The sequence below is a fragment of the Jaculus jaculus genome, chromosome 18 (genome assembly GCF_020740685.1).
Source record: "Jaculus jaculus isolate mJacJac1 chromosome 18, mJacJac1.mat.Y.cur, whole genome shotgun sequence".
Taxonomy (NCBI): domain Eukaryota; kingdom Metazoa; phylum Chordata; class Mammalia; order Rodentia; family Dipodidae; genus Jaculus; species Jaculus jaculus.
In genome coordinates this window covers 46,004,683-46,030,651 of record NC_059119.1, presented here as the reverse complement: position 1 = coordinate 46,030,651, position 25,969 = coordinate 46,004,683, and the positions used below count along the sequence as shown (strand labels likewise).

Sequence of the window (25,969 nt, the reverse complement as noted above, 5' to 3'; positions counted from 1 at the left end):
CTTTCGTGGCTTCCAAGTGCAGCTAGTGCAGGTAACCCTTGGGGTGGGGGTGGGGGTGGGGGCAATGGCTCACCGCGCAGCCGCGGGCGGCCCAGGTGAGCATCCACGGGGGAGGGGGGAGGGCGCAGGGGGCGGAGCCAGCAGGTGCGCACGTCCGCGCTGCGCGCGCCGTCCCTCGGCCACTTCGCCACCGTGCCCCAGGCCGTGCCCGCGCGTGGACCCTCGTGCCCGGACCCTGTGCCCCGTCCATCACCCACCGCGAGCGCGATGTCCCCCCAGACCCTGGCGCTCGCGCTCCTGTTCGCGGTGACCGCGGCCACAGTGGCCGCGGATCCGAAAGGTGAGCTTGGAGGGTGGCCGGTGGTGGTGGTGGTGGGGGACACACGGTGGTGTCACTGGACACAGGCCGGGTATGGAGTGTGGGTGTGTGTGGGGGGGTTTTTCCAGCGACCCAGTCTTCGATGGAGCCCTGGGGACCCCGAAGGCATGGGGAGGTGGCCCGAGGGAGCAGTCTCCCTTTTATTTTTATTTTTTGGTTTTTCGAGGTAGGGGTCTCACTCTAGCCCAGGCTGACCTGAAAACTCACTATGGAGTCTCAGGGTGGCCTCGAACTCACAGCGATCCTCCTACCTCTGCCTCCCGGGTGCTGGGATTAGAGGCGTGCGCCACCACGCCCGGCTTGCAGTCTCCCCCCCTTTTGTCTTTTGCAGGGGACATGGCCAGGGCGAGGGAGCGGGGAAGGACGGGACGAAGTGACCACACTACCGGGGCATCTCGTCTCATCCTTGCCCGGTCACTCCTCTCCCCTCCACCCCCGCGCCGGTAATCCGTGTCCCCAAACCAGTCCGGACCGGTATCGGAGTTTCTGCCACCAGCCCCCAGGCTGCGTGCCCCTCCCTGGTGGCACCTGCGGATGTCGCCGGATGTGGGCCTCGGGGCGGGGCGGGGGGGACAAGTCTTCCCGGAGCGGCCGCTATGCACCTGCGCGCTGCAGGCGGGGCCTCCGGGGCTCACCTGAGCTTTCCCTCTTCGAAGAAGCATGATGAGTAATGCCCAGTTTATTATAGGGAAAACCGAAACAAAGTAACTGGAAAGAGTACAAAAAAAAAAAAAAATCTCATAAATTAACACTCATGGGCATTCTTCTTTTTTTAAATTTAAAATATTTTTATTTATTTATTTGAGAGAGAGATACAGAAATAGACGGGTAGAGAGAGAGAGAGAGAGAGAGAGAGAATGGGTGTGCCAGGGCTGGAGGCCACTGCAAAGGAACTCCAGATGCATGCGCCCCCTTGTGCATCTGGCTAACGTGGGTCCTGGGGAGTCCGAACCTGGGTCCTTTGGCTTTGTAGGCAAGCGCCTTAACCGCTAAGCCATCTCTCCAGCTCTGCATTTCTCTTTTTTAGACATTTCTCTAACTGTCCTAAACATAAACATGGGGATTTATAATGGGAACCGTCATCCACAGTTCTTCCTTTAGTCTTTTTTTTTTTTTTTTTGTGGTGTTTGTTTGCTTGGGTGGTTTTTCTAGGTAGGGTCTCACTCTAGTCCAGGCTGACCTGGAATTCACTAGGTAGTCTCAGGGGGGCCTTGAACTCATAGCGATCCTCCTACATCTGCCTCCCTAGTGCTGGGATTAAAGGTGTGCGCCATCACATGGGCCTCTCTTAGTCTTTAAAAACTATATTTAGATTAAAAACAAAATAAGTGGTGCCTGAAGGAACTATCTGCACAGTAAAAGGCCCTTTGTTATTTAAATATTGAACACACTTTTTTTCTTTTATCTGTGGAAGGGTCTCACCATAGTCCAGGGTGACCTGGAGTTAGTCTCAGGGTGGCCTGGAACTCTTGGGTATCCTCCTAATTATAAAGGGTGCTCTGCCACGCCCAGCCTGAACACACACTTTGAACCCAATTCTTCCTACTCTGGAGTAGAAAGGTTGGCTGTGGTCTTTTAAATTTGTTTGTAAGGCGATGCCTTAAAGTGGAGAAAAGCACTCCGGAGTTATTAAGTTTTAAATTAAATGTAATTTTAATTTTTTTTTCTGGAAAGGATTCAATTTGATTAATTTTGATTTGATTACCTCATGTTTTTCTAGCTTCAGTCTGGGACTGAATACTCTTTTTGTTGTTGTTGTTGTTTTTGGTTTTTCGAGGTAGGGGTCTCACTCTAGCCCAGGCTGACCTGGAACTCAGTATGGAGTCTCAGGGTGGCCTCGAACTCACGGCGATCCTCCTACCTCTGCCTCCCGGGTGCTGGGATTAAAGCCATGCTCCACCATGCCTGGCTTTTTTTTTTTTTTTTTAATTTATTTATTTGAGAAAGAGCAGAGAGAATGGGCGTTCCAGGGCCTCTAGCCATTGCCAACAAACTCCAGGGGCATTCGCCACCTTGTGCATCTGGCTTATATGGGTACTGGGGAATCAAACCTGGGTCCTAAGGCTTCACAGGCAAGTGTCTCAACCACTAAGCTACCTCTCCACCTCTGAATGCTCTTACATTGCAGCTTAGCGCTGGGGATGTAGCTCAGTTGTAGAGCACTAATCTAGCATGCTTGAGACCCCAAAATTGATCATCAACACTACCCCCCCACCACAAAGAGACAAGTTAAAGGGGGAAATTAAAGCTACTTTGGGATGGTATATGGGATTCAGAGGATCACTATAAGATGTAATAGGAAGCTTCTCTGGTTTATGCTAGTGTTAAGGGTTTTGTTCATTTTTTGTTTGTTTGTTTGTGTTTTTTATGTTTTCAGGGTTTTGTTTGTTAGTTTGTTTTAGTGTGCCTCCAGTTTGTTAGTCCTCCTGCCTCAGTTTCCCGGAGTGCTGTGGGCCTGTTTGGACTTTCCTTTGCACTCTGGTAATGAGACAAATAAATAAACTAGGCAATTTGAAGTTAAAATAAGCTTTTTTTTTTTGTTTATCTATTTATGAGAGAAACAGAATGGGCGCACCAGGGCTTCTTGCCACTGCAAGAAACTGCAGATGCATAATCCACATTGTGCATTTGGCTTGGATACTGGGGAATTCAACCTGGGTCCTTAGGCTTTGCAGGCAAGCACCTTAAATGCTGAGCTATCTCCCCAGCCCATAAAAATGAGCTTTTTTTTTGGGGTGGGGGTGGTGAGGCTTTTCAAAGTAGGGTTTCACTCTAGCCCAAGCTGACCTGGAATTCACTCTATGGTCTCAGGGTGGCCTTGAACTCATGGTGGTCCTCTGCTTCCCGAGTGCTGGGATTAAAGGTGTGCACCAACATGCCCCGCTTAAACATGAGCTTTTAAGGTCGCCAAAGACAAAACTAGAAAACTAGAATGATGATTTGTGTCACTTTCAACTCAGGTAATAGGATTTGATGACGCTGGGAAACCCACATTCAAAGACCTGCTCAAATTCAGTCAGAAGTCTGATCTTTCTAAGACACAAGATGTTCTACAGGTTGAATATGTTCTTGCTGAGCCCCAAAGCAAGCATCTCTTAGTAAAGTGGGGTAGGGGCTGGGGAGATGGCTCAGCTCAGATGTGTAATCAAGGCGCTTACTTGCAAAGCCTGCCAGACTGGGTTGGATTCCCTAGTACCCACGTAAAGCCAGATGTGTGAGGAGGCATATACATGTGGAGCTTGTTTGTAGTGTGGCAAGAGGCCCTGGTGAGCCCATACTCTTTCTTTCTCCGTGCTTGCAAGTAAATAAATTTATTAATAAAAAATAAAGTAGCTGGGCATGGCGGCGCACGCCTTTAATCCCGGCACTCGGGAGGCAGAGGTAAGAGGATCGCCGTGAGGTCGAGCCCACACTGAGACGACATAGTGAATTCCAGGTCAGCCTGAGCCAGAGTATGACCCTGCCTCAAAAAAACAAAAATAAATAAATAACAACAACAACAATAAATAAATAAATAAAATAAAGTAGGCTGGACCTCACAGTGCCCAACGGTACCTACACAAGACCATCATAAGAGGAGGAAAAGATCATGACATCAAAATAAAAGAGAGACTGATTGAGATGGGGAGGGGATATGATGGAGAATGGAGTTTCAAAGGGGAAAGTTGGGGGGAGAGAGGGAATTACCATGGGATATATATATATTTTTTATAATCATGGACGTTGTTAATAAAAATTTGAGAAGTAAAGTAGGCTGGGCGTGTTGGCACACACCTTTAATCCCAGCATTAGGAAGGTAGAGGTAGGAGGGTCATTGTGAGTTCGAGGCCAGCCTGGGACTATAGAGTGAGTTCTAGGTTAGCCTGGGCTGGAGTGAGACCCCCATCTTGGAAAAAAAAAAAACAAACAAACCCCAAAGATCATGGCATAAGGTGGCTGGGTACTTAGCTTAGTTGCTGGAGTACTTGTCTACCAAGCACGAAGCTCTGGAGTGTCCCTAGGACCTCGTAATGCTGGATATGGTGGCACCTATCTATAATCCCAGCATTCTAGAGACAGGAGTGTGAGCGCCCAGCATAAAGGTGAAGTTGGCAAGGCCTCTGGAGGGAAGTATTTAAGTAAAAGCTTTCTCACAAACATGCAAAAAATGGAAGCAGGACTGAACACAGTGTACTATATACTGGTGGAATGTCACAAAGTAGTAAGTATCAGGTACTCAGGAGCCATTTAATTATAGCTGAAAAAAACATTCGGGATTCAGCTTACTGTTTCTTGTTTTGAGGTTGGGTCTTGGTAGATAGCTCAGGTTAAGTTTGTCTGGAATTACATATGTTTGCAACCACCCTTGGCATTTAGAACCACATCTTAGAGGCATGCATGTCAGAACATAATTCCCAGGGATATCAGAGTTGTTACCACAATTTAAACCAGATTTTTATTTTTTCTTTCTCAATTTTTATTAACATTTTCCATGATTATAAAAAGTATCCCATGGTTGGGCTGGAGAGAGGCTTAGCAGTTAAGTGCTTGCCTGTGAAGCCTAAGGACCCCCATTCGAGGCTCGATTCCCCAGGACCCATGTAAGCCAGATGCACAAGGGGGCGCACGTGTCTGGAGTTCGTTTGCAGTGGCTGGAAGCCCTGGTGTGCCCATTCTCTCTCTCTCTCTCTCTCTCTCTGTCTGCCTCTTTCACTCTCTCTCTCTGTTGCTCTCAAATAAATAAATAAACAAAAAAGAATTAAAAAAAAAATCCCATGGTAATCCCCTCCCCATCTCAATCTTTTATTTTGATGTCATGATCTTTTCCTCCTCTTATGATGGTCTTGTGTAGGTAGTGTCAGGCACTGTGAGGTCATGGATATCCAGGCCATTTTATATCTGGAGGAACACATTGTAAGGAGTCCTACCCTTCCTTTGGCTCTTACATTCTTTCCGCCACCTCTTCCGCATTACACCCTGAGCCTTGGAAGGTGTGATAGAGATGTCACTCAGTACTCCAGTCACTTCTTTCCATCACTATGATACTTTCTGAGTTGTCCCAAGGTCACTGCCATGTGAAAAGAGAAGATTCTCTACCCAAAGTGAGAGTAGCGTTAATATAAGGGTATGAATATTAAGAGAAGTGCTTACTGGGCAGTTTGATAAGCATACTATATACATTTATCCAGACATCAGCAGACATTATATCCCTAGGTCTCATGACTACCCCTTAAACCGGATTTCTGTATCTTTCTAGACTGTTTTTGCGAAAACTACAAGCTGACTACGGATTGTGTTATGAACGAAAATGGCCAATGTCAGTGCACGTCGTTTGGTACACAGAATACTGTCATTTGCTCCAAACGTGAGTAAAATGTGCTCATTGCCTTGAGCTCATCTTGATCTGTATGCGCGCACACTATGTAGTGGGGAGGTCAGGGGAGAGTGTCAGGGTTCTCCTCTGTCACTCTCTCTTATTTCACTGAGATAAGATCTCCCCCTGAACCTGGTGCTTGTGCTGTTTTCAATTAGACTAGCTGGTTGGGGAGCCCCGTGCATCTTATCTCTGCCCCCCTTAGCACTGGGGTTATAGACACGTGTGGCTGTGTGCCGGCTTGTAAGACCCTGAGCTCAGGTCAGTGTTTGTGCAGTAAGCAGTATTACATTTTAATACATGTACCTAGAGATGGGAACTTTTACGGGCTCAAATCTGAATCCTGTTCTTTTATTTTTTTATTTTTAATTTTTTAATTTTTTATTAACATTTTCCATGATTATAAAATATATCCCATGGTAATTCCCTCCCTCGCCACCCCCACACTTTCCCATTTGAAATTCCATTCCCCATCATATTACCTCCCCATTACAATCATTGTAATTTTATTTTTAAAAATTTTTTTTGTTCATTTTTATTTAGTTAATGGAGAGCGACAGACAAAGAGGAAGTTAGAGAGAGAGAGAGAAAAAAAAAAGAAAGCCATGCCAGGGCCTCCAGCCACTGCAAACAAACTCCAGATGCATGCGCCCCCTTGTGCATCTGGCTAACGTGGGCCCTGGGGAATCGAGCCTTGAACCGGAGTTCTTAGGCTTCATAGGCAAGCGCTTAACCGCTAAGCCACCTCTCCAGCCCCCCTTTTTAAAAATATTTATTTTATCATTTGAGAGAGAGAGACGAAGAAGGAAAGAGAGAGAGAGAGAGTGAATGGGCGCTCCAGGGCCTTCAGCCACTGTAAACAAACTCCAGATGTATGCAGCACCTTGTGCATCTGGCTTACGTGGGTCCTAGGGAATCGAACCTGGGTCCTTTGGCCTCGCAGGCAAACACCTTAACTGCTAAGCCATCTCTCCAGCCCATGTTCATTCATTCTCTCTCTCTCTCTTTCTTTCTTTCTTTCTTTTTCTATATAGAAAGGATTTTGAAAATATTTACTTATTTGAGAAAGAGAAAGGCAGAGAAAGAATGGGTGCGCCAGGACCTTTAGCTGCTGCAGACAAACTCCAGATGCATTCACCACCTTGTGTATCTGGCTTTACATGGGTCCTGGGGAATTGAAACTGGGTCCTTAGGCTTTGCAGGCGTGTGCCTTAACTGCTAAGCCATCTCGCCAGCCCTGAATCACGTTCTGCTGGTGAAATGATCCAATCCCTAAAGCTTCTTACCTTTGGCGAGTCATTAGTGTGGGAAGATGAAATAATCTTTGGCTTGGGAGTCTGGAGTTAAACGAAAGCTTTTATTCCCGTGCACAGGAAACTGCAGTTATTTTACAGTGTGACATGAAGCTTTCCTTTCCAGTGGCTTCCAAGTGTCTGGTGATGAAGGCAGAAATGACTCACAGCAAGTCTGGGAGGAGGCTGAAGCCCGAGGGGGCTTTCCAGAACAATGACGGGATGTACGATCCCGAATGCGACGAGAAGGGGCTCTTCAAGGCCAAGCAGTGCAACGGCACCGCCACGTGCTGGTGCGTGAACACTGCCGGCGTCCGGAGAACAGACAAGGACACCGAGATAACCTGCTCGGAGCGCGTGAGGACCTAGTGAGTGCCGCGGCTGTGTTTGTGCTTTGCAGATTTGCTTACGTTCAATTTGTCTTGGCACGGGCCGGAGAGATGGCTTAGCGGTTAAGGTGTATGCCTGCAAAGCCTAAGGACCCAGGTTCGATTCCCCAGGACCTGCGTAAGCCAGATGTACAAGGGGCACATGCGTCTGGAGTTTCTTTGTAGTGGCTAGAGGCCCTGGTGCACCCATTCTCTCTCTCTGCTTGCAAATAAATAAATAAAAATCAATTTAAGCCAGGCGTGGTGGCACTCGCCTTTAATCCCAGCACTCAGGAGTCAGAGGTAGGAGGATCGCCGTGAGTACAAGGCCACCCTGAGACTGCATAGTGAATTGCAGGTGAGCCTGGGCTAGAGTGAGATCCTACCTCGAAAAACAAAAAACAAACAAAAATGTATCTTTGACTATATAGTCTGATTTTATGGTTTTAAATTCAAAATATAGGAAAAAGAGGCTGAGTGAGGTGGCATACTCCCAGCACTTGGGAAATGCAGGTAGGAGGATCAGGAATTCAAGGTCAGACTTGACCCAAGTAATGAGTTCTTAGGCAGCCTGGGTTACAAGTGATCTTGTCTCAAAACAACAAAAAACCTATAAAGAACTGGCTAGGGCTGGAGAAATGGCTTAATAGTTAAAAGGTGCTTGCTGGCTCCGTGTAGTGGTACATGCCTTTAATCACAGCACTCAGGAGGCAAAGGTAGATGGATCGCCATGGGTTCGAAGCCACCCTGAGGCTACATAGTAAATTCCAGGTCAGCCTGAGCTAGAGTGAGACCCTACCTTAAAAAACCAAAACAAAAGTGCTTGCTTGCAAAGTTTGCTGGTCCAGGTTCAGTTCCCTAGTACCCACATAAATCCAGATGCACGTGCATCTGGAGTTTATCTTTAGTGGCAGGAGGCCCTGGCATGCCCCTACTTTATCTCAAATAACTCAATAAGTTTTAAAAAACACTTTATTTGTTTATTACAGACAGAGAGAGATTGAGAATGGGTGCAACAGGGCCTCTAGCCACTGCAAATGAACTCCAGACACATGAGCCACCTTGTGCATCTGGTTTATGTGGGACCTGGAGAATTTAACATGGGTCCTTCTTCACAGGCATGCGCCTTAACTGCTTAGCCATTTCTCCAGCCCCAATTATTATTATTATTATTATTTTTAAATTTTTATTTATTTATTTGAGAGCGACAGCCACAGAGAGAAAGACAGATAGAGGGAGAGAGAGAGAATGGGCGCGTCAGGGCTTCCAGCCTCTGCAAACGAACTCCAGACGCGTGCGCCCCTTGTGCATCTGGCTAATGTGGGACCTGGGGAACCGAGCCTCGAACCGGGGTCCTTAGGCTTCACAGGCAAGTGCTTAACCGCTAAGCCATCTCTCCAGCCCCCAATTATTTTTTTTAAAGCAAACCAAAGGGCTGGATGTGGTAGTGAAGTAGGAGGATCTATATAGTAGTGAGTTAGAGGCCAGCCTGAGACTATATAGTGAATTCCAGGTCAGCCTGGGCTAGAGTGAGACCCTGCCTCGAAAACCAAAAAAAAAAAAAAAAAAAAAAATTGGGCTGGAGAGATGGCTTAATGTTTAAGGCAGTGGCCTGCAAAGCCTAAAGTTCCAGGTTTGATTCTCCAGGTCCCACGAAAGCTAGGTGCACATGGTGGCACATGTGTCTGGAGTTCGTTTGCAGTGGCTGGAAGCCCTGGTTGGCCCATTCTCACATCCTCTTGCTCCCTCCCTCTGCCTCAAATAAATAAAAATAGATCAGGCAAAGAATTTAAAAAATTTTATTCATTCATTTATTTGAGAGAATTTGTGCGCCAGGGCCTAAAGACATTTGTGCCACCTTTGTGCATGTAGTTGATGTGGGTCCTGGGGAATCGAACCTGGATCCTTAGGCTTCACAGGAAAGTGCCTTAATCACTAAGCCATCCCTCCAGTGCTGTCTTTGCTCACTTAATGTGTTTTAAAAGTGAGATATTTGGGCTTGGGATGTAAGTGTCTAGTTTTGAGTGTTGAAGGCTCACGGTCAGTTTTCTATTTTCTTTGGTCTCTTTTCATCTTTTTTTTTTTTTTTTTTTTTTGGTTTTTCGAGGTAGGGTCTCACTGTAGGCTAACCTGGAATTCATTATGGAGTCTCAGGGTGGCCTTGAACTCACAGCAATCCTCCTACCTCTGCCTCCCGAGTGCTGGGATTCAAGGTGTGCGCTACCACGCCCAGCTCTTTTTGTTTTTAAATATAGAATGCATTATGAATTTGTGCACCATCCTTGGCAGTGTTCATGCTTATTGTCTCTGTATCAAAGCAAGCACTGTCTTCTTTTTTATTTCTTTCTCTTCCCCTTACCCTTAGTCCTCTCCCTCTGTTTTTCCTTCCCCCTATCTCATACGGTATCTCTGGCTTGCCTGGAACTCACGATGTAGATAGACCAGGCTGGCCTTGAACCTGTGGCCACCTTCTTCTGCCTCACCAGTGCTGGAATTGCACATGTGCACCGCCACACTCAGCCCTTCTTTTCCCGCCATGGCTAGCTGTCCTGACCCCCATGGCCTCTTAGGTTGTAGCTAGATACAGCAGACCATAGAAAAGATGTTCCTAAATTGGCCGTGGTGGCACACACCTTGAATCCCAGTACTCTGGAGGCAGAGGTAGGATCACCGTGAGTTCAGCTGAGCCTCAGCTACGGCGAAACCCCATCTTGAGAAACCAAAGAAAAAAAGAAACCATCAGGAAAGGTGATCCTTATGAGCGGTTTCTTTTTTTTTTTTTTTTCGAGGTAGGGTCTCACTCTGGCTCAGGCTGACCTGGAATTCGCCATGGAGTCTCAGGGTGGCCTCGAACTCTTGGTGATCCTCCTATCTCTGCCTCCCGAGTGCTGGGATTAAAGGCGTGAAGTCCAGGTCAGCCTGGAATACAGTGAGACCCTACCTCGAAAAAAAAAAAAAAAAAAAAATCTTTGGACTCTATCCAAGGAAATAAGTTGTAAGACAATAACACAAACAACTTAAACATTTAAGTACAATGCTTTTTTAAAAAAATATTTATTTATTTATTTGAGAGAGAGAAACAGGCAGAGAGAGGAAGAGAGAGAGAACGGGTGTGCCAAGGCATCAAGCCACTGCATACAACTCCAGACTCATGCGCCACCTTGAGCATCAAGGTGGTTCCTGGGGAATCAAACCCGGGTCACTTGGCTTTGCAGACAAGTACCTTAACCAGTAAGCCATCTCTCCAGCCCAAGTACAATGCTTTTTTGAGTTAAGAGCATGAGCAGTTTCTTTTTGATCAGCTCAGGCTGACCTGAAATTCACTGTGTAGTCTCAGGGTGGTCTCGAACTCACGGTGATCCTCCTACCTCTGCCTCCTGAGTGCTGGGATTAAAGGTGTGCGCCACCACGCCGGCCTAAGTGGATTCTTTGAAGAATGTGGGAAGGGAAGGGAAGGGGAGAAATTAAGGGCATATTTACTTCAACAATCCTTCTCATCGCTCTAGTTCTACTTAAGAACTTCAGTGTTAGCATACACAGACAGTCATGTCTAAGATTGAGTGTGTCACACATGGTTGCTATGGTTCTTATGTTACAGCTGGATCATCATTGAGCTGAAGCACAAAGCAAGAGAAAAGCCCTACAGTGTTCAAAGCTTGCAGACGTGAGTATGATCACACATCCTGTGCTTGCACCGATCGTCCATTTTACACCTTTAGACAACTAAATGTAGGGCTGGAGGGATGGCTTCGTGCTTAAGGCGTTGGCCTGCAAAGCCAAAGGACCCAGGTTCGATTCCCCAGGAGCCACGTTAGCCAGATGCACAAGGGGGCGCACACAAGTCTGGAGTCGGGGTGGCCTCAAACTCATGGCAATCCTCCTACCTCTGCCTCCCAACTACTGGGATTAAAGGCGTGCACCCACATGTCCAGCCATAAAATAGCTTTTTAAGTTTTTAAACATGAGGATTGAGAGAATAAAAATGGTGCTGGGGGAGAAAGTAAGAGCATGGGAGTGGGCTTCTCTAAGACAGAGAGGCCAGGTTATGTATTATTGGCAGCCAAACTCCTTAAGTGGGGTTGAAGAGATGGCTTAGTAGTTAAGGCACTTGCCTGCAAAGCCTAAGGACCCTGGTTCGAGTCCCCAGGACCCATGTAAGCCAGATGCACAAGAGGGCACCTGCATCTGGAGTTCGTTTGCAGTGGTTGGAGGCCCTGGCGCGCCCATTCTCTTTCTCTCTCAAATAAATAAATAATATTTTAAAATAAAACTACTTAAGTGATCTTGGTGCCTTCTCAGTATTCACATTAGGAGGTCCATGATATAACCCTTGACCCTTCACTGGCCGTGTTGACTGGGCAAAGTGCCTTTCAGCTTTCTTCTCTGTCAAATGACATTTTCCCCCTTGTAATTAATAAATAATCCATGGACAGATACATGTGTATTTTGTGAGGGTTCTGTTTCTAATCACACTCAACAATTTTATATCAATGGATGATGCCAGAATAAATGACTTACTTAATATGATAGTTGCAAAATGACATAAAAAGTTTACCAACTTCAAGAGCAGAGCATGGTGGCATACGCCTTTAATCCCAGCACTTGTGAAGCAGAGGTAGGATGGTCACCGTGAGTTCAAGGCCACCCTGAGACTACATGGTGAATTCCAGGTCAGTCTGGGCTAGAGCGAGACCCTATCTCAAAAAACAAACAAACAGGGCTAGAGAGATGGCTTAGCGATTAAGCGCTTGCCTGTGAAGCCTAAGGACCCCGGATCCAGGCCCGATTCCCCAGGACCCACGTTAGCCAGATGCACAATGGGGTGCACGCGTCTGGAGTTCATTTGCAATGACTGGAGGCCCTGGCGCGCCCATTCTCTCCCTCTGTCTCTCTCTGTCTCCCTCTCTCTCTGTCTGTAGCTCCCAAATAAATAAATAAAATAAACAAAAAATATTAAAACAAACAAACAAACAAATTTTACTAATTTCAGTTAGACCTTCAGTTACCTGCTTGAAAAGTAGTTGCTATTGTGTGGAACATTTTTTTTTTTTAATCAAAGATTTTTAATTATTTACAGTGCTCTTCAGGAAGTGATGAGAACTCGTTACCAACTGGATCCAAAGTTTATTACAAATATCCTGGTATGTTTTATTCATTCATTTATTTATTTTTTTGGTAAATGAACTTTAATAAAACGTTGGGATAATATGATTTGGGTGTAAAGGCTACCAGGTGAGTCACAGTGTAAATCTTGACATAATGTGAAATTCCTGTTGTTTTCCTTCCATTGCCTTGGAAAACCCCACTTATGCCCTGGAAGGAAATGCAGTATCTTGTAGCGCCCCTGAAACTTGCCAATCTTCTTTCCTCACAGAACCTTTCTCTATAATAACTTTATTTTATTTTATTTTATTTTATTTTTTTGTTTGTTTGTTTTTCAAGGTAGGGTCTCACTCTGGACCAGGCTGACCTGGAATTAACTATGTAGTCTCAGGTTATTTTATTTTATTTATTTGAGAGAGAGAGAGGCAGATAGAAAGAGAGAATGCGTATACCATGGCCTTTAGCCAATGCAAACAAACTCCAGACGCATGCGCCCCCTTGTGCAGTTGGCTTACCTGGGTCCTGTGGAATCGAACCGGGATCCTTAGGCTTCACAGGTAAGCACCTTAACTGCTAAACCATGTCACCAACCCCTGTGATAGGTTTTGTAACACACTGCTTTAGTGGTGCTTTTGCTCCCGTCTCCTGTGATGAAAGAACTGATCCGCACCCAACTAACTTTCTTAACTCTTAACTCAAAAAAGCATTGTACTTGGGCTGGAGAGATGGCTTACTGGTTAAGGTACTTGTCTGCAAAGCCAAGTGACCCGGGTTTGATTCCCCAGGAACCACCTTGATGCTCAAGGTGGCGCATGAGTCTGGAGTTGTATGCAGTGGCTTGATGCCTTGGCACACCCGTTCTCTCTCTCTTCCTCTCTCTGCCTGTTTCTCTCTCTCAAATAAATAAATAAATATTTTTTTAAAAAAGCATTGTACTTAAATGTTTAAGTTGTTTGTGTTATTGTCTTACAACTTATTTCCTTGGATAGAGTCCAAAGATTTTTTTTTTTTTTTTTTTTTTCGAGGTAGGGTCTCACTGTATTCCAGGCTGACCTGGACTTCACTATGTAGTCTCAGAACTCACTGTGATCCTCCTACCTCTGAGTGCTGAGATTAAAGGTGTGTGCTACCCCATCCGGCTAGATTTTTTTTTTAAAGTCTGTCAATTTTATTTTGTTTGTTTGTTTGTTTCAAGGTAGGGTCTCACTCTAGCCCAGGTTGACCTGGAATTCACTATGTAATCTCACAGTGGCCTCAAACTCACAGCGATCCTCCTACCTCTGCCTCCCAAGAGCTGGGATTAAAGGCGTGTGCCACCACGCCTGGCTATATTTATATTTCTTTTTTTTTTTTCGAGGTAGGGTCTCACTCTAGCCCACGCTGACCTGGAATTCACTCAGTTGTCTCAGGGTGGCCTTGAACTCCCAGAGATCCTCCTACCTATGCCTCCTGGTATTATTTTATTTATTTATTTATCTTACACAGGGGGACGGGGAGGGAGGGAGAGAGAGAATGAGAATGGTCACTCCAGGGCCTCCAGCCAATACAAATTATCTCCAGATGCATGCTCCACCATGTGCATCTCACCAACATGGGACCTGGAGAATCAAACCTTGGTCCTTAGGCTTTGTAGGCAAGTGCCTTAACAGCTAAGCCATCTCCCCAGCCCCCAATATTTTTATTTATTTATTTATTTTTATTATTTTTTTATTTACTTATTTGAGAGCGACAGACAGACAAAGAGGCAGAAAGAGAGAGAGAGAGAGAGAGAGAGAGAGAGAGAGAGAGAGAGAGAGAGAGAATGGGCATGCCAGGGCCTCCAGCCACTGCAGACAAATTGCAGATGCGTGCGCCCCCTTGTGCATCTGGTTAACGTGGGACCTGGGGAATGGAGCCTCGAACCGGGGTCCTTAGGCTTCACAGGCAAGCGCTTAACCACTAAGCCATCTCTCTAGCACATCCCTCCCCTCTTCTTTTTTTGAGGTAGGTTCTCACTTTAGCCCACGCTAACCCAGATTGCACTCTGTAGTCCCTGGCTGACCTCAAGCTTACTGCAATCCTCCTACCTGTGCCTCCCAAGTACTGGGATTATTATTATTTAAGACAGAGCGTATGGATATGCCAGGGCCTCTTGCCACCACAAATGATCTTGGTACATCTGCCTTTATGTGGGTACTGAGAAACGGATCCCAGGCTAGCACTGTGCAAGCAAGTGCCATTAACCACTGAGCCGTTTCTCCAGCCCAGACGTTTAAAAAAGTTATTATTATTATTATTTTGTAGTTTGGTTTTTCAAGGTAGGGTCTTGCTCTAGCCCAGGCTGGCCTGGAATTCACTATATAGTCTTAAGCGGGCCTTGAACTCACAGCGGTCTACCTCTGCCTCCCCAGTGCTGGGATTCAAGGGATGTGCCACCATGCCTGGCAAAATATTTTAGTTTTATTTATTTATGAGAAAGAGTGAGAGAGAAAGAGATTGTAAATGAGTGTGCCAGGGCCTCTAGCCACTGTAAAGGAACTCCAGACGTATACGCCATCTTGCACACCTGGCTCATGTGGGTTCTAGGGAATGGAACCTGGGTCATTAAGCTTTGCAGGCAAGCTCCTTACCCACTAAGCCATCTCTCCAGCCCCAGCCCAGTCTTTTTAATTACTAGAGATAAGTTTAATTATCTACTAATGGAAAAGAAACGTGATACATTTAGAGTATAGAAAATTAAATTCTGAGTATTCTATATAATAATATTTTCATATGATCTTAATTATATTAATTTGTATTTTTCAATTTTCCATCCAGTATGAGAATAATGTCATCACTATTGATCTGGTACAAAATTCTTCTCAGAAAACTCAAGATGATGTGGACATAGCTGATGTGGCTTATTATTTTGAAAAAGATGTAAGTATAAATTTACTTATATTATTCTTTTTTGTTTGTTTGTTTTTCAAGGTAGCGTCTCACTGTAGCCCAGGCTGACCTGTAATCCACTATGGAGTCTCAGGGTGGCCTCGAACTCACAGCGATCCTCCTACCTCTGCCTCCCGAGTGCGCCACCACCCCTGGCGTATTATTCTTGTGTTCAGAAATATAATGTTACCTGTAACACCTCAGTGGTTTTGATGTCTTTGATCACCTTTTTTTCCATGTGTGTAAACTGAGTCTAGTTCCATTAAGTTTGGTCTCCCTGCCACTCAAATATACCTAGATTATCTTAATGTATATATAAAATTATTTACATTTGTTTACACCAAGGATCTTGCCACAGCAAACAAACAGATGCTGTGCCCCTTTTTTTTTTTTTCTTTCAGTGTAGGGTGGTCTCACTCTAGCTCAGTCTGACTTGGAATTCACTATGTAGTCTCAGCATGGCCTCGAACTCTTGGCAATCCTCCTACCTCTGTCTCCCAAGTACTGGGATTAAAGGCATGTGCCACCACGCCTGGCATCTTGTACCACTTTTTACATCCAGCTTACATGGGTGGCTGGGGGATTGAACCTGGGATGGCAGGCTTTGTAAGGAAGCAATCTTCTTTGTTTTTTTTTTTTTTTTTTTTTTTTTTTGGTTTTCTGAGGTAGGGTCTCACTCTAGCTCAAGCTGACCTGGAATTCACTATGGAGTCTCAGGGTGGTCTCGAACTCTTGGTGATCCTCCTACCTCTGCCTCCGGAGTGCTGGGATTAAAGGCGTGCGCCACCACGCCCAGATAGCAAGCATTTTTAACTCCTGAGCCATCTTCCCATCCCCTGTGTACGTGTGTGTGTGTGTGTGTGTGTGTGTGTGTGTGTGTACACACACATACATATGCACACGATAATTTGTGTTTATTTGTGTGTGAGTGCTTATGGGTGCGTTTGCCATGGCATGCGTGTGCAGCTCAGAGGACAACTTCAAAATGCTAGAGCCCCACCCTCTTTGAGACAGGTTCTCTTCCCACTGCAAAAAAACTTCTGTATTAGGTGTCAGACTAGGTGTCCCAGTAGCTTTGAGTTCTCCTGGTCCTGCCTCCCATTGTGATAGGCAGTGTAGGATCACAGACCGCTATATCACTTTGTCATCTGGCTTTAACCTGGGTGCTGGGCAACTGAGCCTGGTTTGGCTCACTTTGCAAACAAGTGCCATTTAACTGCTGAGCCATTAAATATATGTAATATTTAATATATGTTATATTTAGTATTTTATTTATTAATTTACTTGAGAGAGTGAGAGAGTCAGACAGAGAACGGGCATGCCAGGACCTTTAGCCACTGCAAACAAACTCCAGACATATGTGCCACCTTGTGCATCTGGCTCACATGGGTACTGAGGAATGGAACCTGGGTACCTAGGTTTCATAGGCAAACACCTTAACTGCTAAGCTTTCTCTCCAGTCCTCTTACATTCTTCATTTTTATTTTTATTTTTTATTGGAGACAGAGAGAGGGAGAGAGAAAGAGGGATTGGGTGTGTCAGGGCCTCCAGCCACTGTACGTGAACTCCAGATGCATGAGCCACCGTGTGCATCTGGCTTACTTGGGACCTGGAGGATTGAACCTGGGTCTTTAGGTTTTGCTGGTGAGCACCTTAACTGCTCAGCCATTTCTTCAGCCCTTTTACATTCTTTTTTTGTTTTCTAATTTTTTTTTTTTTTTTTTTTGCTGATTTTATTTATTTGATAGCTGCAGACAGGGAGAGAAAGAGACAGAGAAAGAGAGAGAGAGAGAGAAAATGGGCACGCCAGGGCTTCCAGCCACTGCAAATGAACTCCAGACAGGTGTGTCCTTTGTGCATCTGGCTAACGAGGGTCCTGGGGAATCAAGCCTCGAATCACGTCCTTAGGCTTCACAGGCAAGCACTTAACTGCTAAGCCATTTCTCCAGCCCTCCTTTTTTTTTTTTTTTTTTTACAAGGTAGGGTCTCACTCTAGCCCAGGTTGACCTGGAATTCACTATGTAGTCTTAGGGTGGCCTCAAACTCATGGGAATCCTCCTACCTCTGCCACCCGAGGGATTAAAGATGTGCGCCACCATGTCTAGTTTCATATGTTTCTCTGCATTAACCTTTGCTCACTGCCAAAGAAAACTTCAGTGAGGAATACTAAGGGCACCATTCATTTATGGGTTAGAAAACAAATATTGAACTCACAGTGATCCTGCTACCTCTGCCTCCCAGAGTTCTGGGGTTAAAGGCACACACCACCATGCCTGGCTTAAAAAGTTTTTTTTCTTTAGGGGGGCTGGAGAGATGGCTCAGTGGCTAAAGGTGCTTGCTTGGAAAACCTGGAGGCCCAGGTTCAGATCTCTCTACTGAGAAAACGTAAAGCCATTTGCACAAAGTGGTGCAGGAATCTGGAGTTTGTTTGCGATGGCAAAAGGCCACAGCATGCCCATTCCTTCTCTCATTCTCTGTCTGCTTGCAAATAAGTAATGAATTAAACTTTTAAATGAAGTTTTTCTTTTGTTTTTGTTTTTTGAGGTAGGGTCTCACTCTAGCCCAGGCTGACCTGGAATTCACTGTGGAGTCTCAGGGTGGCCTCGAACTCACGGCGATCCTCCTACCTCTGCCTCCTGAGTGCTGGGATTAAAGGCGTGTACCACCATGGCCAGCTTAAATGCATTTTTGCATGTATGTGGAATATGCATGGTGTGTTCATGTGTGTGGACAGATGTACACACCATGTATGTTCATGTGGTGGCCAGAGAACTCCCAAGTGCTTTTCTGTACTGTTTAAGTATGTACTTCTTTCAGACAAGGTCTCTTCCTCAACTTGGAGCTGTCATTTTCAGCCATCAAGTCCAGTGAGTCTCTGTCCCCTGTGGACTGGGATATGTTCATGACCACATCCAGTTTTTTTTTTAAATTAATTAATTTAAATTTATTTATTAATTTAAATTTATTAATTTATTTGGTTTTTCTAGGCAGAATCTTGCTCTAGCCTAGGCTGACCTGGAATTCACTGTGTAGTCTCAGGGTGGCCTCGAACTCATGACGATCCACATATGTCTGCCTCCTCAGTGCTGGGTTTAAAGGTGTGTGCTACTATGCCCACCCTATATCCAGCTTTTTGGTTTTTCGAGATAGGGTCTCGCTCTAGCAAAGGCTGACCTGGAATTCACTCTGTAGTCTCAGGGTGGCCTCGAACTCATGGCAATCCTCCCGCCTGCCTCCCCAGTGCTGGGATTAAAAGTGTGCACCACCTTGCCTGGCTTAAATCCAGCTTTTTAATTTTTTTAATATTCTTATTTATTTACTTATTAGAGAGAGAAATAGGCAGGGAGAAAGAGAGATAATAGGCACGCCAGAGCCTCCAGCCACTGCAAGCAAACAACAGATGTGTGCACCTTCTTGTGCATCTGGCTTACATGGGTCCTGGGGGATTGAACCTGGGTCCTTTGGTTTTGCAGGCAAGTGTCTGAACCTCTAAGCCATCTCTCCAGCCCATATCCAGCTTTGTATATGGGTTCTGAGGGACTCATACTCCAGTGGTCTCAGGCATGCTTCAGCAAGTGCTCTTCGTCCTTGCATTGTCTCTCCAGCTCTGTTTTTATTTGTATTTTGTGGTGTGTGCACGTGTGTGTGGCGTATGCACACATGTGGAGGCTAGAGGATCACACCAGGCCTCCTCCATTGCACTTCTGCCTTGTTTGCATGAGGTAGTGTCTCCCACTGAGCCTGGAGCTCACAGTTAAGACCAGCTGACCAGGGCTGGAGAGATGGCTTAGCAGCTGAGGGAGTTTGCCTGCAAAGCCAAAGGACCCTAGTTCAAATCTCCAGGAGCCACGTAGGCCAGATGCACAAGGTGGCACATGTGTCTGCAGTTCATTTGCAGTGGCTGTAGGTCCTAGCGTGCCCATTCTCTCTATCTGCCTCTTTCTCTCTCACTCTCTGTCTCATAAATAAGTATGTGTAAGACTATATAATTATGGAAGTTGGCAATAATAATGATAAAGATTAGCTGACCAGTAAGTCTTACTGAGCCTCCTGAGTCCCACTCAGTGCTGGAGTAACAAGTAGGTACAACCATGCCCAACTTTAAAAACAAAATTTAATTTTTATTATTTACTTATTTATTTGACAGTGACAGAGAGAGAGTGAGAGAATGAGCATGCCAGGGCCTCCAGCCACTGAACACGAACTCCAGATGTGTGTGCCCCCTTGTGCATCTGGGTAACATGGGACCTGGGGAATTGAGCCTTGAACTGGGGTCTTTAGGCTTCACAGGCAAGCGCTTAACCGCTAAGCCATCTCTTCAGCCCCCAACTTTTTGTTTGTTTGCTTTTTGTTTTTTAAAGCAGGGTCTCACTCTAGCCCAGGCTGACCTGTAATTCACTATGTAGTCTCAGGGTGGCCTTGAACTCACGGCAATCCTCCTACCTCTGCCTCCCGAGTGCTGGGATTAAAGGCATGCACCACCCTGCCCGGCTCCTTCTAATAACATTTTTGTCATGTGCGTAGCATGCAGGTGTGTAAGAGTGTTTGTGAGTGTGCACATATAAGTGTGGAGGCCAGTGTTTGTCATAAGGTATCCCAGTAGATTGCTCTCCAGTTTATTCTTGGAGACAGGGTTTCTCACTGAACCTAGAGCTTACCAATTCCACTAGACCAGCTAGCCACTGAGCCTCAAGAACTCCTGGTTTGGTTCTGGAGAGATGACTTAGTAGTTAAGGCACTTGCTTGCAAAGCTGAAGGATCCAGGTTCGATTCCCCAGGACCCACGTTAGCCAGATGCACAAGGGGGCGCACACATCTGGAGTTCATTTGCAGTGGTTGGAGGCCCTGGCGCACCCATTCTCTCTCTCCCTCCTTCTCTCTGCCAAAGAAATTTAAAAAATAAAATAAAATATTAAAAAACAAAAAGAATTCCTGTTTTCTGTCTGTCCAGGGCTAGGATTACAGACATACACCGTGCCACTCTTACATGCATTTTGCGCATCCAAAGTCAGATCTTCACACATGGTGGTGAGCACTTTCGCCACCCAGCCACCTTCTCAGTCCGCCAGGTTGGCACCCCTGAAACCATCAATTCTTGGCAGCTGCCCTTTTGCATAATGACTGGAATGCAGTTCTAGAGGAGCATGGCTGGTTTTCTCATTATGTTTCTTTTCTATGTAGGTTAAAGGTGAATCTTTGTTCCATCCTTCTAAGAAAATGGAGCTGAGAGTGAATGGGGAGCTCTTAGATCTGGATCCCGGTCAAACTCAGATCTACTATGTTGATGAAAAACCACCTGAATTTTCAATGCAGGGCTTAAAAGCTGGCATTATTGCTGTCATCGTGGTTGTGGTACTAGCCATTATTGCTGGGATTGTTGTGCTGGTGAGTATAAAGCAAGTGAAATTTCACATAAGGATATAGTCTTAAAAGGTTAGCTGGAGCCTGGCATGGTGGCGCACGCCTTTAATCTCAGCTCTCAGGAGGCAGAGGTAGGACGAGCACCATGAGTTTGAGGCTACCCTGAAACTACATAGTGAATTCCAGGTCAGCCTGAGTTAGTGTGAGAACTTGTCTCAAAAAAATAGATTATTTATGCTAGAGAGATGGCTTAGCGGTTAAGCGCTTGCCTGTGAAGCCTAAGGACCCCAGTTCGAGGCTCGATTCTCCAGGACCCACGTTAGCCAGATGCACAAGGGGGCGCACGCGTCTAGAGTTCGTTTGCAATGGCTAGAGGCTCTGGCGTGCCCATTCTCTCTCTCCCTTTCGTTCTCTTGTCACTCTCAAATAAATAAATAAAATAAAAATTAAAAAATAGATTATTCATTCTTTTTTTTTTTTTTTTTTTTTGGTTTTTCAAGGTAGGGTCTCACTCTAGCCATGGCTGATCTGAAACTCACTATGTAGTCTCAGGGTGGTCTTGAACTCATTGCAATCCATCTACCTTTGCCTCCCAAGTGCTGTGATTAAAGGTGTATGCCACCATGTCTGGCTATTTTTTTGAGATATTTTATTTTATTTTTTATTTTAAAATATTTTATTTTTATTTATCTGAGGGGGGGGGAAAGAGGTAGAGAGAGAGGTGAAGAGAGAGGGAGAGAATGGGCACGCAAGGTCCTCTAGCTACTGCAAATGAGCTCCAGATGTATGTACTACAATGTGCATCTGGCTATATGTGGGTGCTTGGGAATCAAACCTGGGTCCATCCTTTGGTTTTGTAGGCAAGCCACTAAGCCATCTCTCCAGCCTTTGAGTTAGATTTTTGATTTGTTTTCACTGGTTTTGCTAGATTTAAAACAAAAAAAAATTTAGTAATGAAATGTTAGTTTAAGATATAAAAGTTTTTGTATGGCTTTTTAATTTATTCAGGTTAGAATTATATACATCAAAAGCATATGTGTCAATATTGATCATGTTTTTGTTTGAGTTGCAGTTCTGAAATATTAATCTATTTTTTTTCCATTCAGGTTATTTCTAGAAAGAAGAAAACAGCAAAGTATGAGAAGGCTGAGGTAAATGGATTATTCGTGTCATAAAAAAGCCCTGTTGAATGTGTTATTCCTAGTAGAATCGTTCTTCCCTGAATAACTGTGGTGCTAAGGCACTAATAGACCTTAGGGACATTCTTAGAGTGAGTTTTACCTAATGCTGGGTTCTGTAATAGGCCTGTGATTTTAGCGTCCACATTCAGAGGAACCTTTTAGAGACACACTCAGGTGGAGCCATCGTAGAGAAATCCAGTGACAGATTCTATGTTGTTCTTCAGTCTATAATATTTAAAGACTTATAGTAAATCTGTTACATACTGATTAATCCTTCACTTTGGTGAAATCAGAGATTTGTTCTTAGTGACATGGAATTGGAAATGAACACATTTGCCCAAAATTTGTCTACTCACAGATTCTAGTGTATCTGTTTGGTTGGATGTGTGCCACTTACTAAAAAACACACACCAAAAAATAGAAATGTCAAAGAATAACAGTGGCCCTTGTCTATAATTCTGGCCGTTGGGAGGTAGAGGTAAGAAGAGTTCAAGGCCAGTCCCATCTACCTAATGAGCTGGAGACCAGCCTAGGCTACATAAGACCTTATCTCAAAACAAGAAATAAAGGAATATTGAGCTGGGGCGTGGTGGCACATGCCTTTAATCCCCCGCACTCGGGAGGCAGAGGTAAAAGGATTGCTGTGAGTTTGAGGCCACCCTGAGACTACATAGTGAATTCCAAGTCAGCCAGGCTAGAGCAAGACCTTAACTTGAAAAATGAAAAACTTAAAAAATTTTTTTTTTCAATAATATATGATAGGGCAAGAAGTTCCAACACCTTCTTTAAAGGGACAGATGGATGAGTGAGAGGGAGAGGGAAAGAGAGAGAGAATGAGCGCACCAGGGCCTCCAGCCACTGCAAATGAACTCCACACGTATGTGCCGCTTTGTGCATCTGGCTAACATGGGTCCTGGGGAATCGAGCCTCACACTGGGGTCCTTAGGCTTCATAGGCAAGTGCATAACTGCTAAGCCATCTTTCTAGCCCACAAGCACCTTTAACTGGTGAGTCATCTCACAAGCCCAACTTTTTCTTTTATTGTTTTTTTTTTTTTGTTTTTGTTTTTCGAGGTAGGGTCTCACTCTAGCCCAGGCTGACCTGGAATTCACTATGGAGTCTCAGGGTGGCCTTGAACTCACAGCAATCCTCCTACCTCTGCCTCCCGAGTGCTGGGATTAAAGGCGTGCGCCACCATGCCCGGCCCAACTTTTTCTTTACTTTAACAAATCTTTTAAGTTGGAATGGAATCGTCTTGCCTACTCTTTTTTTTTTTTTAATTTTTAATTTTATTTATTTGAGAGAGACAGACACAGAGAGAAAGACAGATAGAGGGGGAGAGAGAGAATGGGCGCGCCAGGGCTTCCAGCCTCTGCAAACAAACTCCAGACGCGTGCGCCCCCTTGTGCATCTGGCTAACGTGGGACCTGGGGAACCGAGCCTCGAAGCGGGGTCCTTAGGCTTCACAGGCAAGCGCTTAACCACTAAGCCATCTCTCCAGCCCTATCTTGCCTACTCTTTAACAACATTTAAGGTGTGGACAGATGGCTTAGCGGTTAAAGCACTTGCCAGCAAAGCCTAAGGACCCAGGTGTGACTCTCCAGGTGCGCATGCATATGGAGTTCATTTACAGTGGCTGGGGCCCTGGCGTGCCTATTCTCTTCCTCTCTCTCTGCCTCTTTTTCTTGTGCTCTGCCAAATAAATAAATACATAAAATAGTATTTGCTGAATGAACAACATAGAAAATTACTTTCAAATGTTGTGTGTGCTTTCCCCCCTTCTGTTTCAGATAAAGGAAATGGGTGAGATGCATAGGGAACTCAATGCATAACTACTATAATTTGGAGACAAAACTACAAGAAGGGGAATTCAATGAATTCAGATTGTGCGTATGTGAGCATGGGACAAAGAGAAGACCTTTTTGAAGAGTTACTGTTTTGTTAGTTAACATACATTTGTGATAGTGAAACTTGTACTCAAAAATATGAGCAGCTTGAAATTGGCATTACCAATCTAAAAATTTGACAAGTGTCTTATATATGCAAGTCTGATACAAAACCCGAAACGTAGACTGCATAGTTGAAGTAATTTATGCTTAATATTGAAGTGTGCATTAAATATACTTCCATAGTAAAGTATTAATGAACAGTCTTACTTTGTGATTGACAGCTGCCTCTCTATATACCTTGAATCTTGTACATACAAACTTTTTTTATGAAATAAAACATTTGTAAACTGTTTCCTAACTTTGCATCAAATTTCCTACTATAAGACAACGGATTTTATTTGTTTATTTGTGAGTCAGAGAGAGTGACTGTGGGAGTACCAGGGCCTGTTGACACCGAAAACAAACTCCAGACACATACACCCCTTGAACCTCAGGCTGGCAAGCTTTGCAAGCAAGTGCCTTTAACTAATGAGCTGGAGACCAGCCTGGGCTACATAAGACCTTATCTCAAAACAAGAAAAAAACCTCTAAGCCATCTCCCTAGCCCCAGATGAAGGATTTTTTTTTAAGTTTTTTTTTCCCCTTTTGTTTTTTTGAGGTAGGGTCTCACTCTAGCCCAGGCTAACCTGGAATTTACTCTGTAGTCTCAGGGTGGGCTTGAACTCATGGCAATCCTCCTGCCTCTACCTCCCGAGGGCTGGGATTAAAGGCATGCACCACCATGCCTGGCTCGTAAGTATTTTTGAATTCATTGATTTGAAAGAGAGGAAGAGAACTGGTACACAAGGGCCCTAGCCACTGCAGAAATCCATATGCATGTGCCACTTTGTGCATCTGATCTTATGTGGGTACTGAGAACTCAAACCCAGGTCCTTAGGTTTTGGCAGGCTAGTACCTTAATGGCTGAACCATGGCTCCAGCCCTGAGACAAAGGATATTTAAAATGCTATAGCAATGTCAGGTGTGGTGGCACCGGCCTGAGGTAGGATCAGGAATTAAGGTTTTTCTTGGTTTCCTATTGAGTTGCAGTACAGCCTGGACTATGTGACCATACCTCCAAAAATCAACCATAAAAGAGATTGGTATAACACCAATTGCTTAGGCAACAAAGCCACAGATTAACCCTTGGGACCTCATGAAATTACAAAGATTTTGTATGGCAAAGGACACTGAATAAAGGAAAGAGGCAACCTAAAGAATGGAGAAAAAAATCTTTGCCAGCTATAAATCTGATAGAGGATTAATATCTAGGATATACAAAGAACTCAAAAAATTAATAAGAAATCAAACAAGCCAATGAAAAAATGGGCTATGGAACTAAATAGAGAGTTCTCAACAGAAGAAATACTGATGGCGTATAAGCATTTAAAAAAATGTTCTACATCCCTAGTCATCAGGGAAAGGCAGATTAACACTACATTGAGATTCCATCTCACTCCTGTCAGATTGGCCACCATCATGAAAACAAATGACCATAAATGCTGGCAAGGATGTGGAAAAAGAGGAACCCTTCTACACTGTTGGTGGGAATGAAATCAGACCCAGCCATTGTGGAAATCAGTGTAGAGGTTCCTAAGAAAACTAAAAATAGATATGACCCAGCTATAGCATTCCTAGGCATATATCCTAAGGACTCATCTCATTACCTTAGAGATATTTGCTCAACCATGTTTATTGCTGCTCAATTCACAATAGCTGGGAAATGGAACCAGCCTAGATGTCCCTCAACTGATGAGTAGATAATGAAGATATGGCATATTTATACAATGGATCTGGAAAGGATTATACTAAGTGAGGTAACCCAGGCCCAGAAAGCCAAGCATCACATGTTTTTTCTCATATGTGGATCCTAGCTACAGATGACTGGACTTTGGTGTGAGTAGGAAGAAAACTCAGTAGCCAAGGCCAGTAAGGTAGAAAAGAGATATAAAAGGAAGAGAAAGGAAGGGAGGGAGTTACTTAATAGGATGGTATTGTTTATATGTAAGCAGAATAGATTAATGGGGGTGAAAAGGCCCAAAATGAGGTCAGGGGAAGAGACTGAGTAAAGGAATGGTGGAGGGAGGGATAATCAAA

At 44.7% G+C, this 25,969-nt stretch overlaps 1 protein-coding gene across 1 annotated transcript; it reads left to right on the top strand.

Moving 5' to 3' along the window:
- Nucleotides 1-202: 202 nt before the first annotated feature.
- On the top strand, nucleotides 203-24,185 carry Epcam (epithelial cell adhesion molecule). Its single transcript, XM_045137624.1, has 9 exons — nucleotides 203-340; nucleotides 5,616-5,723; nucleotides 7,152-7,392; nucleotides 10,991-11,056; nucleotides 12,470-12,533; nucleotides 15,292-15,393; nucleotides 20,584-20,787; nucleotides 21,870-21,914; nucleotides 23,735-24,185. Exons 1-9 carry the CDS (start codon nucleotides 268-270, stop codon nucleotides 23,774-23,776), a joined length of 945 nt encoding a protein of 314 aa, XP_044993559.1. The 5' UTR covers nucleotides 203-267; the 3' UTR covers nucleotides 23,777-24,185.
- The last annotated feature ends 1,784 nt before the right edge of the window (nucleotides 24,186-25,969 follow it).

Bases quoted from the DNA above. Each gene is read 5' to 3' on its own strand.
- Epcam (XM_045137624.1), top strand. From the start codon at position 268: ATGTCCCCCCAGACCCTGGCGCTCGCGCTCCTGTTCGCGGTGACCGCG. The intron at 12,534-15,291 runs GTATGTTTTATT...TTTTCCATCCAG, and splicing joins AGTTTATTACAAATATCCTG to TATGAGAATAATGTCATCAC. The intron at 20,788-21,869 runs GTGAGTATAAAG...TTTTCCATTCAG, and splicing joins TTGCTGGGATTGTTGTGCTG to GTTATTTCTAGAAAGAAGAA.